Below are 13,003 nucleotides of genomic sequence, written 5' to 3'. Positions count from 1 at the left end.
TCAGGTTAATATCAAGATTATAAAATCTGATAAAAGTTTCCAGAGGTGAAGATAACCCACACGCCTCGTAAGCTTTACAAATAGCATTTCTCACCCAATGCAACATCAGCTGCTCAGACCTTTAACTCTCTGGGGTCGATAAACGCACCGGTGCAATTATGTAACTGGACAGAGCCAATAACAACACTGTCTTAAGTTTCAGACTCTTCTCTAAAGCTGATTCCATTGGCTCAAATGGAGAAAAAGATAAATCCAATGAGGGAACATGTCAGAGCAGAAATGTCTTGGCTGCCTCACACCTTGATAAAGCAGAAAACCAGAGAGTCAATCCACAGGCAGTGAATCGGATCCAACTGTCAATCTCTGCACCACGATGCAATAAGACAACACTTGAAGGCACATATGTGCCTCGTAGAGGGTATCCTACCCTTTCTGAAGGTTTAGTCTCAACTCAAGGCCCCGCAAATCAGAACCAAATTTAAATGATCAAAGTAGTTTAGAACCTGCATGTTTCATACATTTCATGAATATAAGGAGAGCCAGGGCCAATTGAGAAAAAACAAAACTGGTAAAATCCAACCTGAGGAAATTCCTGTGCCTCTGTACAATTTGAATACAAAAATACTCATCCTACAGATAGATCGTAACAAACCAATCTTTGGTTTGAATCTGAGGAACAAGTGTACCTTCAACCACCTACATCTCAGACACAGTTTCAGAGATAGTGGTGAACTCTGAGAAGCATCTTTGTGATTGATATACCCTGATGGAGATCCTAGAATAAAGGCAAAGGCCTGCAGGGCAGATATGCTTTAGGTGGCCTAGAATTGCTCATGTATCTTGAGCCAGAGGCTGTGTTGTCTCCTCCAAGCTTATCCACAGTGGGAGAAACAACATCCAATAACTCACTGCAGGATAAAGATGAACACACTTCTTGGCTGCTAGAAGGACTCAGAATCCGAAGCGGCTGTGGAAAAAAAATCATAATGATTCTCCAAACCGAAATATATTGCACCACGAGCTAACAGATCTGCACACAAATTATCATGTGCAAACTCATCCGGAGAGGCTTTCAGCATGCAATTTAGAGAGCGATAGGGAAAGCATGACATAGAAATTCATTGGCTCACTCTCCATAGCCTCCACTCTCCCCAAACTCAACAATCGGATCCCTAAGCTTTAGGTCATGCAGCACTTTAGCAATAGCAGAACCAGTTAGAGGGGGATGTCCAATCATTGTTTCCTCGGAAAAAAACTAACAAAAAAACTAAGCACTTTCATTTTAAAATTCTTGCAGTGCTGACAAGTCATTAAAGGCGGCTTGAGCATGATGATAGCCCAGAGAGAGTCCTCGCTCGTAATAAAAAAGGACACAGAGCCACATACTTACGAAATGCCATTGTGTTCACCCAGAGGATAATAATCTACATGATGAAGGCCACCAAACACGACGAATCCATTCAAATCAGAAGAAACACACTACATGGCTCAGATTTCTGAAGAACAGAAATCTGATGATGAGCGATGCCATGATAACATCCTGGTGACACATGCCTTAGTGACCGGTGCAAGCACAATCAGCCAATGAATTGGTGTGATTGTACAGGTTTCAGACAATCGTCATACCTGGAGGGTGTTTCGATAATGTCAGCTAATGACGCTGCATCGAGTGAACCTATGAAAGGGAACTTTTCTCATTATGAATCAAAGGCACATTAAAGTGGAGAGGCGCTCCTCACTCGAATGTCTCGTTGGAGCGTCTGGATTTCAGTGGAGAACTCCACACACTGCTCCTCCAACTGTTGACGCTTCTGCATGTTGCTGGAGATCAGGAGCTTTTCTCCACGAATCTCGTTTACGCTGCTTTTCAAGGCCTGGATCTGCTCCTGCTGGTCCTGGATCAGTTTCCTTTTCAACTCGATCTTACTGCAGGCTAAACACGAGGAGCATCACATGGAGACACAGTGATAAACAGGGTCATATACAGTAGGTGTTAGAACTTATTTTACCAGTATTTGGGTATTTGACATAAAATACTTTGTTGACATTTGTTGTGGTGTGAAATGCTACATTTAAAATTAATTTCAATAGCATTTTGCTAATACTTATTTTATATTAACAATGCATGCCGTTTCTTTTATATTACATTACTTTGTTTAGTCAGCCACATATTTTAATTTTATGTTTAAAATAAATAAATAATCATTGTAGGTGCATTTAAACCTCACCTGTAAATTTAAAGATTATCCCTAACTGAGAGTTTAAAGTAATGGAGCAACAAGATTAAAGTTAATCTATCTTAAATGTAAAATAAAACTAGGATGAAAATGATAGTTTAAATGAAAGCATGCTTATTTTTAAACAAATTTTAAAGTTTGGTGCAACAGAATTATTAGATACACATAAGCGTAATCCTTATTGGTGCAACTCACCCTTAGTAGTGAAAGTGATTAAAAGTATAGAAAAAATACCTATTCCTTTCTATCTATCTATCTATCTATCTATCTATCTATCTATCTATCTATCTATCTATCTATCTATCTATCTATCTATCTATCTATCTATCTATCTATCTATCTATCTATCTATCTGTCTGGGTTGGTCATTCTGTCTATCTGTTGATACAGTACCCAGGATATACAATTTCCCTTATAAATTTATATAAATATAAAATAAGAATATCAAAGAACAAATGACAAATGTTTAAATTTATGTACATGACCATTCAAAAGATTGGGGTCAGTAAGATTTAAAAAAAAGAGAAATGAATACTTTAATTCAGCAAAAGACTATTTAAACAGATTAAAAATGACAGTAAAGATATTTATTATGTAACAAAAGATTCAAATGCGGTTTGAAATGCTGTTCTTTTGAACTTTCTATCCATAAAGACTCCTGAAAAAAGTATCATGGTTTCCACAAAAATATTAAGCAGCACAACTGTTTTAAGCAGTACCAAATGAACCGAAGGATCATGTGACACTGAAGACTGGAGTAATGATGCTGAAAATTCAGCCTTGCCATCACTGGAATAAATTACACTACTATTTTTGTATATATTAAAACAGAAAACATTATAAATTGTAATAATTTTCGATTTTTGATCAAATAGATGCAGCCTTGGTGAGCAGAAGAGACTTCTTTCAAAAACTCTTACAGACCCCAAACTTTTGAACAAGAATGTACATTCACATGAGATTCACAAAAAGTGTTTTGTATTCTACATAAAGAGCTGAACGTACTGGTGTCCAGGCGGTGTTGGGTCTCTTGTTTCTCCTGGCTGACCTGCGTCATGGTTCGGCTGAGGTCAACTCCCTGAAGCTTGGCTGCATGCTGAGCGATCTTTCTCTCCACATCCTTCAGGTCAAGCTACATATGACAGGAAACATTCTGATTACCCACACTTCAATAAAAATACTGTGTTGTGCTAATACTAACTTGTGCCACATCCATTACTGTTGCGTCCAAGTTTATACTCTATTTCAAGTGAGAATAATATATCGAAAGCCATTTATGAGAACTATTCATTTATAGCACACCTTTAAGCTTTAAGCTTTTTTTTAAAAAAACAAGGAGAACACTAGTGTCTCTGGACTCTGTCCCGGACACCAAAATTTTAATGATTCATAAAAATTTGTTTTTAGATTTCTATGGAGATAAAGGTTAAGATCATGATTTTTTCAGGAGTAGTACAGCACACCATGAGAGTATATTAGCACAGTTTGTTTGCTTTTGGGATCCAAAGGAGCATTTGGACCTTGAAACTGTAATGTATGAAATCAGACTTAAAGGTGCAGTTATGCAGGATTTTTGGGGAAAAAATAGTGTATAGACTAATACAAAAATAATGCCTCTCAATCACGGTTTATGGTCCACTAGAAGTGTGCAGCGGTGTTTGTGTCTACAGATACATTCTACTGCCTATATTTTCATATTTTCTTCCTGAATTCCTGTGTAATGTGCCAATAATGATGCGTGGCACAGGTGAGGACGGGACTTTATCATGTGAGTCTGAAGCTTGGTTAAGTTGTCCGGTCCGTTGCTATTGCCTTGTTGACAGCTATCTGTAATCCGTCAGAATACTAGGCATTATAATTATGTTTTTATGATGACACGTAATTATTGTTTATTAGTGACTAGACTGATGATGACTAAACTCGCTCGCAAATTACAAGCAGTCATCTAACTATTAACGTTTTATTTTCTGTGTTTGGGCTGGCTGGAGATGAGCTTAGACCTGAAAGCGATCCATGAGGGAGACGTCCTGCAGACAGGCCTTGGCGGTGTCCTCCTCAGACATCAGTGTGCACAGCAGCGTCTCCTGCTCCTCAGTATCTCCTTTCAACTTCTCAATGTCTCGATTCACACGCTGGAGTTTATTTCTGAGCTCTGGCAGCTCTTTCTCCTGGAGCTCCACTATGGACTGCCTGTCAAGACAAAAAATATTCATCAATATCAATATAAGGGGATAAAATAAGTGGATGGATGGATGAACGATGGGGGAATGAAGGGGTAAACAGGAGGGAGGATGGATGATGGAAGGATGGGGGAATGAAGGGATAAACAGGTAGATGATGGATGGATAGATGGATGAAGGAATGAAGGGATAAACAGGTGGATGATGGATGGAGGAATGAAGGGATAAACAGGTGGATGATGGATGGATAGATGGATGGAGGAATGAAGGGATAAACAGGTGGATGATGGATGGATGATGGATGGAGGAATGAAGGGATAAACAGGTGGATGATGGATGGGATAGAAGGATGGAGGAATGAAGGGATAAACAGGTGGATGATGGATAGATAGATGAAGGGATAAACAGGTGGATGATGGATAGATAGACAGATGAAGGGATAAACAGCTGGATGAATGGATGGATGATGGAAGGATGGGGAATGAAGGGGTAAACAGGTGGATGGATGGATGCATAGATGGAAGGATGGGGAATGAAGGGGTAAACAGGTGGTCATATGGATGGGGAATGAATTGGTAAATAGGTGGATCAGAGCATGTGAGCGGAGTGGAGCGGGAGCGGGAGCGGGCGGATCTTGGACAGAGGCATTTTTAAAAGGACGGAGCGTCGCCTTATTTCCCGCTCCAATTTCGCTCCGCTCACACCACGAGTCTGAAGCATGCTCAGTCAAACCTAAACCAGGATCCATCTGTCTTGCATAGTCATCAACAGTAGACTATTTTCAGTCAAAACTCGGCTCAATAATGGAGTTCAAAAAGTAGGCTACTTCAAAAAGGAAAATGAGAAGCCACACAGGTGTAGGCTACTATTAATATAATAAAACTAACTAACAATGATAATGTGGTACAAGAAAACGAATGTGGAGACATCGTTTCAGTCAGCAAAGATTCATTTTGGAATCTCAAAAGACACATCTCTCGAAAACATGAACGTGAGCTACGCGAACACGCTTGGAAGAAAACAAAAGGTTAGCAAATTGAATACGGTAACTTGTAACAAAGTGTAAATTAAATATAGCGTAATATTCAAACAAATTCGTTTTTTCATTCAAGTAGACCTAATAGTTCGTTTTATTTAGCCGAATTTGTGTCGTCCGTAATAATATTTATATTAGGACCATTTATTCGTTTAATTTTACAGCAGTTGGTGTGTATGGAAGCCAATTTAAATTTTAATCGTGCGCGTTGCGCAAAAGTTCGCAAAATTCTGGCCTTATAGTTAATTTACTTTTAAAAAATGTATGCATATTTTTGTTTATATAATTTTTATTTATATTATTAGGCCCATTTATTCGTTTAATTTTACAGGACTTTTTGTGTAGGCTATATTCCTTCTTACATAGGCCTGTAATTTGAAATAAAACATTTCAATTTGAAAAATGTTGTTACTCATTAGTTGGAGGTAGGGCTGTGGTCTAAGCTAAAAGTGATATAGCCTTCATGTAGATTTTTTTCCTTTTTTGGAGCGAGCGGGGGGCGATTTGAGTGGAGTGCGAATTGAGCGCTGAGCCATGCTCTGAGGTGGATGGATGGATAGATTGAATGAAGGGGTAAATAGGCGGACAGATGAATGGGGAATGAAGGGGTAAACATGAGGAAGGACGGAAGGATGGAAGGATGGGGGAATGAAGGGGTAAATAGGCGGACAGATGGATGGGGAACGAAGGGGTAAAAAGGAGGAAGGATGGTTGGATGGAAGGATGGGGGAATGAGGGGGTAAACAGGAAGAAGGATGGGGAATGAGGGGGTAAACAGGAAGAATGATGGATGGTAGGATGGAGGAATGAAGGGGTAAACAGGTGGATGATGGATGGATGCATGGATAGGTGAAGTAAAATATGGATGTATAAACATGAAGTAAAGGATGGATAGTTAAAGTGATAAACAGATTGAGGAATGGACAGATAGATAAATAAAGTGATGACTGAATGGCCAGAAAAGTGTTATTGCCTGATGGGCTTCAGTGCCATCATTTCGTGATGCCTGCGCTCCTTCCTCTTCAGGTCCTGCTCGGTGTTCTTCAGTTTGTCTGGGACGAGCCGCAGCTTGGACTGCATGTCATTAATGACGTCCTGGAGCTCGGCCTCTGAGGGGAACACGCGCTGACACACGGGACAGCAGGGCTCACCCTCCTCCGTCAGCTGACTGATGAACTGACTGTACACGGCGGTGGCGCCCGCCAGCATGGCTGCCAAGAGAAGACAAAAAGATAATGAGAATCAGTGTTGGGGGGAACTCATTACAAGCAACTTGAGTTACGTAAACAGATTACTTTTTCAAGTCACTTCAAGTTTAAAATATCCAACAAAATATCTCAATATTTCTCAAAATGAATAAAATAAGTGAAATGCAGAATCAGAATACTATGCAATCCTTCAATAACTAAATGTTAAATAAAACATACATTTTTATGCATTTAATCTCACTTTATTGACTTTATGTACTTGCTTCTGACCTTTGATGATTCAGTAAAACCATAAGAAAAAATGACTATAGATTTTTTTGTTTTATTCGTTAAAGTAAGTGTTAAACTTTTTCCTCCTGCATCCTATTCTTCCATTATCCAGAAATGGCAGCAGAGCTGATAAGTTAGTTTGAGCTGCGCCCTCTACTGTACAGCTGTGAATTTCCTTCAGCCTGAGGCTTATTATTTCACATTTGGTGTGAAAGGGTCTTTACATTTGCCCAAAAATATAACTTTTTTGTTATAAAAAAAAAACAAGCCCAGCCCAGGTTCAAAAAAAGTAATGCAAAATTAATGTAACTCATTACTTTTCAAAAAAAGTAACTAAGTAGCGCAATTAGTTACTTTTTAAGGAAGTAACACAATATTGTAATGCATTACTTTTCAAAGTAACTTTCCCCAACACTTCCGATAATCACATTCAAAACATGGAAGACTGAGAAAACCAGGGATGTTCTGAATTCGCACACATACTGGGTTGTGTAACTGCTGTGGACTACATAAACTCAGCTGTGTGGGTCCCAGCTTGATACTTCATATCAACAGTCATTGCTATACTTGGCATAAAGAAAGTCTATATCCTGTTTACCAATAAACAGTAATTTATCGTCAAGCAGGCCCACATAGAATCTGCATCTGAAAAGCTTCAAAGACTTCAGCAGAATTCAAAGGCCATCATACACAAAACGCATCCCTCGACCCTAACGGGTTCATGTATGATTTGTCCATTATATTAGCATTTTCTACCAAATGTATATGATTTTTTGCATTATTCTGAAGATTTGCCTACAAAATGAGCACAGAATGTAGATTTAGTGTGGATCTGAAATGTTTTGTGAGAGCATACCTCTCTGTTTAGAGGACTTCTCCAGCTCATCCTCCAGTTTGCTCAGGTCCGACTGGAAGTCCTGACTGCCGCACACGTTGAAAAGTCTCTCTTCATAGTTGACCAGCTGCTCTTCCTTATGTTTGATTTCTGCCATGAAGTGAGTCTTCTTCTGTTCTCCAGATGCAAGCTCCTTACTAGGAAAAATAAAAATGAAAAGTCTTGTCTAGTGATGCTAGTTAATTTATCTGAAGGCTGCAAAGGATGTATTAACATTTATTGGGAATTATTTCAGCACTGTTAGTTAGAGTAAGTTGGAGGATAATTACATTTTATTGTGCAAATACAGCATTTGGAAAATTGTACATTCTCCGATATTATTTTACACATAAACATGTATTTTACTGATGTGTGTGAACTTACAAACAGTTTATGTACACTACTACAAGTGAAAGTCATATCTGCCAGATTTGCTAGACAGCCCTATTTTAGACATGTCTGTGTAAGCTAAACGTCACCATTTGAAAACTACACTGCATGTTCCACTGACCTGAAGATGACCTGTTCCTCAGGAACCCGGAATCGAAACCAAATATGTAAATTTTAAGTATGTGGGTGGTTGTACAAAGCCCAGTATTTTCTGTTACATCAGTGTCAATGCATGTGTGTACAGTATGTCGCTCATCACGTAGACATTTAAATTATGATTAGAACTGCATGAAACATTATAGGCCCTCACACTGAATATCCTCATTTATGGCATTCTCTAGCTTATTGTAATAAACGTTTGCAGAAAAACAAATCAAAGTGCGACAGACTTCATTTTGCTGAGCCGTTCTCTGGTGGAGTTGATCTCTCTGGTTTTGGAGTGGATCCAGTCTGCCAGCTCGCTCTTGCTTGGGAAGTGTCCCAGAAGAGACACCAGCTCTTCATTGTGTCTCGACTTGATCTTCCTCACTTGCTCCTCTTTCTCCATCTGGAATCCGAAGCAGAGATGAACTATTTATTTTCTAGTTGGATAAAGCTGTCACTTTGCATGCCTCTGTTTGGCATAAGCACTGATCATAAAACTGCTATATATGAGTATATAGATCACACTATCCAGACATTAATGTGCTGTATATTCTGTATACTGCCATAACTGCCTAGAAAGAATGCCTTTTGGCCTAAGTGACGTCCAGTTAATATCTCACAGTTTGCTCTGATTCAGCACATTTTGATAATGTAATAATGGGAATAATTTGGTTAATCCATATACTGTATATAAAATCTGCAAACTTCTAAAACATAAATAGTAGCATATATTGTCATTGCTTTTATGCCACACTTGGATTATATATATGATGAAATATATATTTCCCCCCCCCATTTTTTTGAATGTTTCAAAAGGTATGAACAAAAATAGGACTGGAAATTGTAAACACTCTTGCTTTTTAAAAGTAGTATGAACACATAATTTCTGAAGGAAATATTTTATAGATTGCACATGACCTAAAGAAATAATTATCTATTAAATCTATTACATATATTAAATATATAATCTCTTAAAGAAATTAATCTGAAAAATTATCATAGCAAGAAATGGATGACTAATGTTTGTAATGAATTATGTGTTTGATTGACCATTCATTTTAATTTCTTGCTTTAGGCAGCATGGAATGTTATAAATTACTTTGATGCCCCATCAAACATTTTTTTAAAAAACTAGCATTTTTTCATTTTAATAGGCATCAGTTAAACTTTTTTTTTTTAAACTGAAATTTAACACAATGTACCTATTGTTATAAATAGTTATTTTTTTGTGATGTAAAAATGACAAACTGAAGTGTTTATAAAACACTGGAGGATATTAGGTGGTCAGGAAATTGCAGAAAGACTGTGCTGACATCTAGTGTTACAGTTATATACTGCAAACATTGTGCTGGCAAACTCATACACATCTAGAACTTAAAGAGGCTATATGCGTTTTTCTGAAATTTAAACTCGCGACTGACACCTGTGGCCAAAAAACAGAACTGCTCTTCCTTTCTGCTCGCTCTCGTACGTGCACACTTCACAAGTCATCTGCTGCAAGGAGGTCAACGTTATGTTTACAGAGGTAAGAACAGTCAAATACATATATTGTTTGAGATAAGTGTTCTCTTACACTGATAAGAGTAAGTTTCTCCATTGCACTGCTTGCGAGTGTAGGCTACTTGCTGACTAGCGGTGGTGGCAGAGTGATCTGAAACGTTTAACATGAACACGCTTGACGTCACATCCGCAGACAGCGCGGGAAAAATCCGACCCGACAGAAAATAGGAAAAATAGGATACAGGCTTATAGGTGCACCCACTGTGAGCGGACAAGGTGTCAGTATGCTCATCAAGAGATGTTTGAGTCATAAATGGTAAAATAAAAAGGCTATTGTTACGTTTATTTTGGGGAAAAAGTTGCATATAGCCCCTTTAACACATTTTGTAGGATATATTATGGTATCTCGAGATTATTAGCTGAATCCTGGATGTTTCTGTGTTGTTCAGATGTGCAGTTTAGTATCATCAAGTTATGTTTACCACAGGCTTTTATTTTACTCGTAAATTGAAAAACCTCATAACAAAACCCCATAGGAAATAATTTTGAAGGAACCAAGAGCGAATTAACCCTCCTGGTTCTGATGTCATCTCTGCACCCCTTTATTGTCCAAAGGCATTTGTTTTGTTTATGTTTGCTGCATTTGTTTCAGAATTAAGCATAAAGGTGTTATCATAATGGACGAATGAAGCATTTATAAAGCGCTTTTCTAATGTACTACTGTACAATACTGTACGGTCTCTCCTCAACCACAACTGGAGAGAGTCAGGACTTCGGTTTAACGTCTCATCTGAAGGACGTGCTTTTATTGACAGTATAGTGTGCCCATCACTATAATGGGGCGTTAGGACCCACACAGACCACAGGGTGAGCAGCGCCCCCTTACTGGCCTCAACCTAGTTTTCCCAGAAGTCTCCCATCCAGAGACTCAACCCTGCTCAGCTTCAGTGGGAAACCAGTCTTGGGCTACAGGTGATATGGCTGCGGGCGAGAATGATGTGTGTGTTCACCTTGTTCTTCTTGAGCATGTCCATCTCTGCATGTGCCCTGGTGTGTGTGTTGAGCAGTTCCATCTCCTGGTCCAGTCTGCGCTGGGCCTGATCCAGTTCAGTTTTCTCCTTCTGTAGATCGATTACTTCTGCCTTCAGACTGTCCACAGTACAGGCCTGCGTGGCATTATCAAGCTCACGCTCCTATAAACACACATACATTAAGAAAAACACATACAAAAGCAATGCAGGGTGTCAATGATGGTAGTTTTGTTGGTTGCGGTGTTAGTATTGTTTTCTTTCTACAATTTATTTTCAGATTTTGGGCCAGATTTATTAAACAGGGCAAATTAGCGTGAGACTGTAATCCTGACTGACATTAAACATAATGTCGCAAATACCAGTAAATTCACTACCGCAAATCGCCTCGGTTACGACTGTAACCTCGGTTCCCTGAAGAGGGAACGAGCGTTGCGTCGAGATTTGACGCTATGGGAACGCTTTGCGTGATGACGTCTTGAAGCACATGTAAAATCAGTCCAATGGCGTGGCGGAACGTCAGAGGCGGGTGACGTCACGTACCAGGAAACTATAAAGCCTGCCTGAAAACAGAAAGCGAAAGCTTCGTAAAGTCTGAAGTAGTCGCTGACAGGCATGAAGGAGATATGGCAAGGTGACGCAACGCTCGTTCCCTCTTCAGGGAATCGAGGTTACAGTCGTAACCGAGGCGTTCCCTTTCAAGGGAATGTTATGGGAACGTCTATACCAACGCCACCATAGCTACAAGTGTCTGTCCTGTGTGAATCATAAAGAGCAGCACTAGGATGACAGGACCTGAGACCCTGGTGTAGAGTCCAGGTCCAAGGAGTAAAACCTGACAAAGGTGTGCGGTGAGGACCAGCCTGCCGCATCACACACGTCCTGGAGAGAAACTCCTGAAATAAGGGCCTTGGAGGCCGCCATACTCCTTGTAGAGTGCGACCGGACAGCCATAGGAGAAGGCTGCCCGGCCGCTTCATAAGCAAGCGAAATAGCCTCAACCACCCACTTGCTCATTCTTTGCTTAGACACTGGAGATCCCTTGTTAGGGGACCCAAAGTATACAAACAGTTGATCAATTTTACGCCACAGGGCAGCTCTGTGGACATAAGCGTCTAATGCCCGAACTGGGCAAAGCAAATTATTCGTCTCCTGGTCCGCATTCTGAAAAGGAGGAGGACAGAAGGCCTGCAGAACAATAAGTCTAGCCACATTAGTGTGGACCTTGGGGATATAACCCGGTCTCGGATGCAGAAAAGCTTTAACCATACCCGGTGCAAACTCTAAGCATGACGGAGCAACCGACAATGCTTGAAGATCCCCTATTCTCTTGAGAGAAGAAATAGCTAGAAGGAACAGAGCTTTCAATGTCAAGAACTTCTCAGGAACCTCCTCAATAGGCTCAAAGGGGGCCAGGGAAAGGCCTTGCAGCGCAATGGACAAATCCCATGGTGGCACCCTAGAGCGAACTGCAGGCCTCAGCCTCCAGGTGCCACGAAGGAAACGAGATACCAAGGGGTCTTTCCCCACATACATTCCACCCAAAGGAATGTGGTAAGCACCTATGGCCGCCACATAAACCTTTAAAGTGGACGGGGTCAGACCTGCAGTGAACCGGTCCTGCAGGAACTCCAGCACTGTACCAATTGGGCAGTTAACTGGGTCCAACCGACGGTCACTACACCAAGAAGTGAATACTCTCCACTTCAGGGCATAAAGTTTCCTCGTGGAGGGAGCTCTGGACTGTAGAATGGTTTCAACAACCTCAGTTGAGAGACCTGACTCTATGAGCTGGGCCCCCTCAGAGGCCAAGCCCACAGGTTCCACAGTTCTGGTCGGGGGTGTAATATCGAGCCCTCCGCTTGGGACAGAAGGTCCCTCCTGACGGGTAGCTCCAAAGGAGGCCCGTCGAGGAGAGACACAAGATCGGGAAACCATACTCTGCCCGGCCAGCGGGGCTATAAGAAGTAGATGGACCTGGTCCCTGCGAACTCTTTCCAGAACTCCCGGGAGCAGAGCAACTGGGGGAAAAGCGTACAGACGCAGCCTCGGCCACGTCTGTACCATAGCATCCAGTTCCAGAGGAGCTGGATGCGTGAGGGAGAACCAAAGTGGACAGTGAGACGTCTCTCGAGA

General features: G+C 40.6%; 1 protein-coding gene across 4 annotated transcripts in view; it reads right to left on the bottom strand.

Annotated features, from left to right (window-relative positions):
• LOC311097901 (DNA repair protein RAD50-like) overlaps positions 1-13,003 on the bottom strand; it is a 67,773-nt gene that overhangs the window by 22,053 nt on the left and 32,717 nt on the right. For all 4 annotated transcript variants that reach the window (XM_084137878.1, XM_084137875.1, XM_084137877.1 and 1 more), the window contains 7 exons: positions 10,850-11,032; positions 8,585-8,742; positions 7,788-7,963; positions 6,427-6,664; positions 4,238-4,427; positions 3,243-3,369; positions 1,740-1,933 (listed from right to left, as the gene is read on the bottom strand). In XM_084137878.1, the coding sequence (XP_083994004.1) occupies positions 1,740-1,933; positions 3,243-3,369; positions 4,238-4,427; positions 6,427-6,664; positions 7,788-7,963; positions 8,585-8,742; positions 10,850-11,032 (1,266 nt within the window). The remainder of the gene's footprint in view (positions 1-1,739; positions 1,934-3,242; positions 3,370-4,237; positions 4,428-6,426; positions 6,665-7,787; positions 7,964-8,584; positions 8,743-10,849; positions 11,033-13,003) is intronic.

This window comes from Abramis brama (genome assembly GCF_963993115.1).
Source record: "Abramis brama genome assembly, chromosome: 15".
Taxonomy (NCBI): domain Eukaryota; kingdom Metazoa; phylum Chordata; class Actinopteri; order Cypriniformes; family Leuciscidae; genus Abramis; species Abramis brama.
Note: the sequence above shows the minus strand (reverse complement) of the source record. Positions and strands in the feature narration are given on the sequence as shown.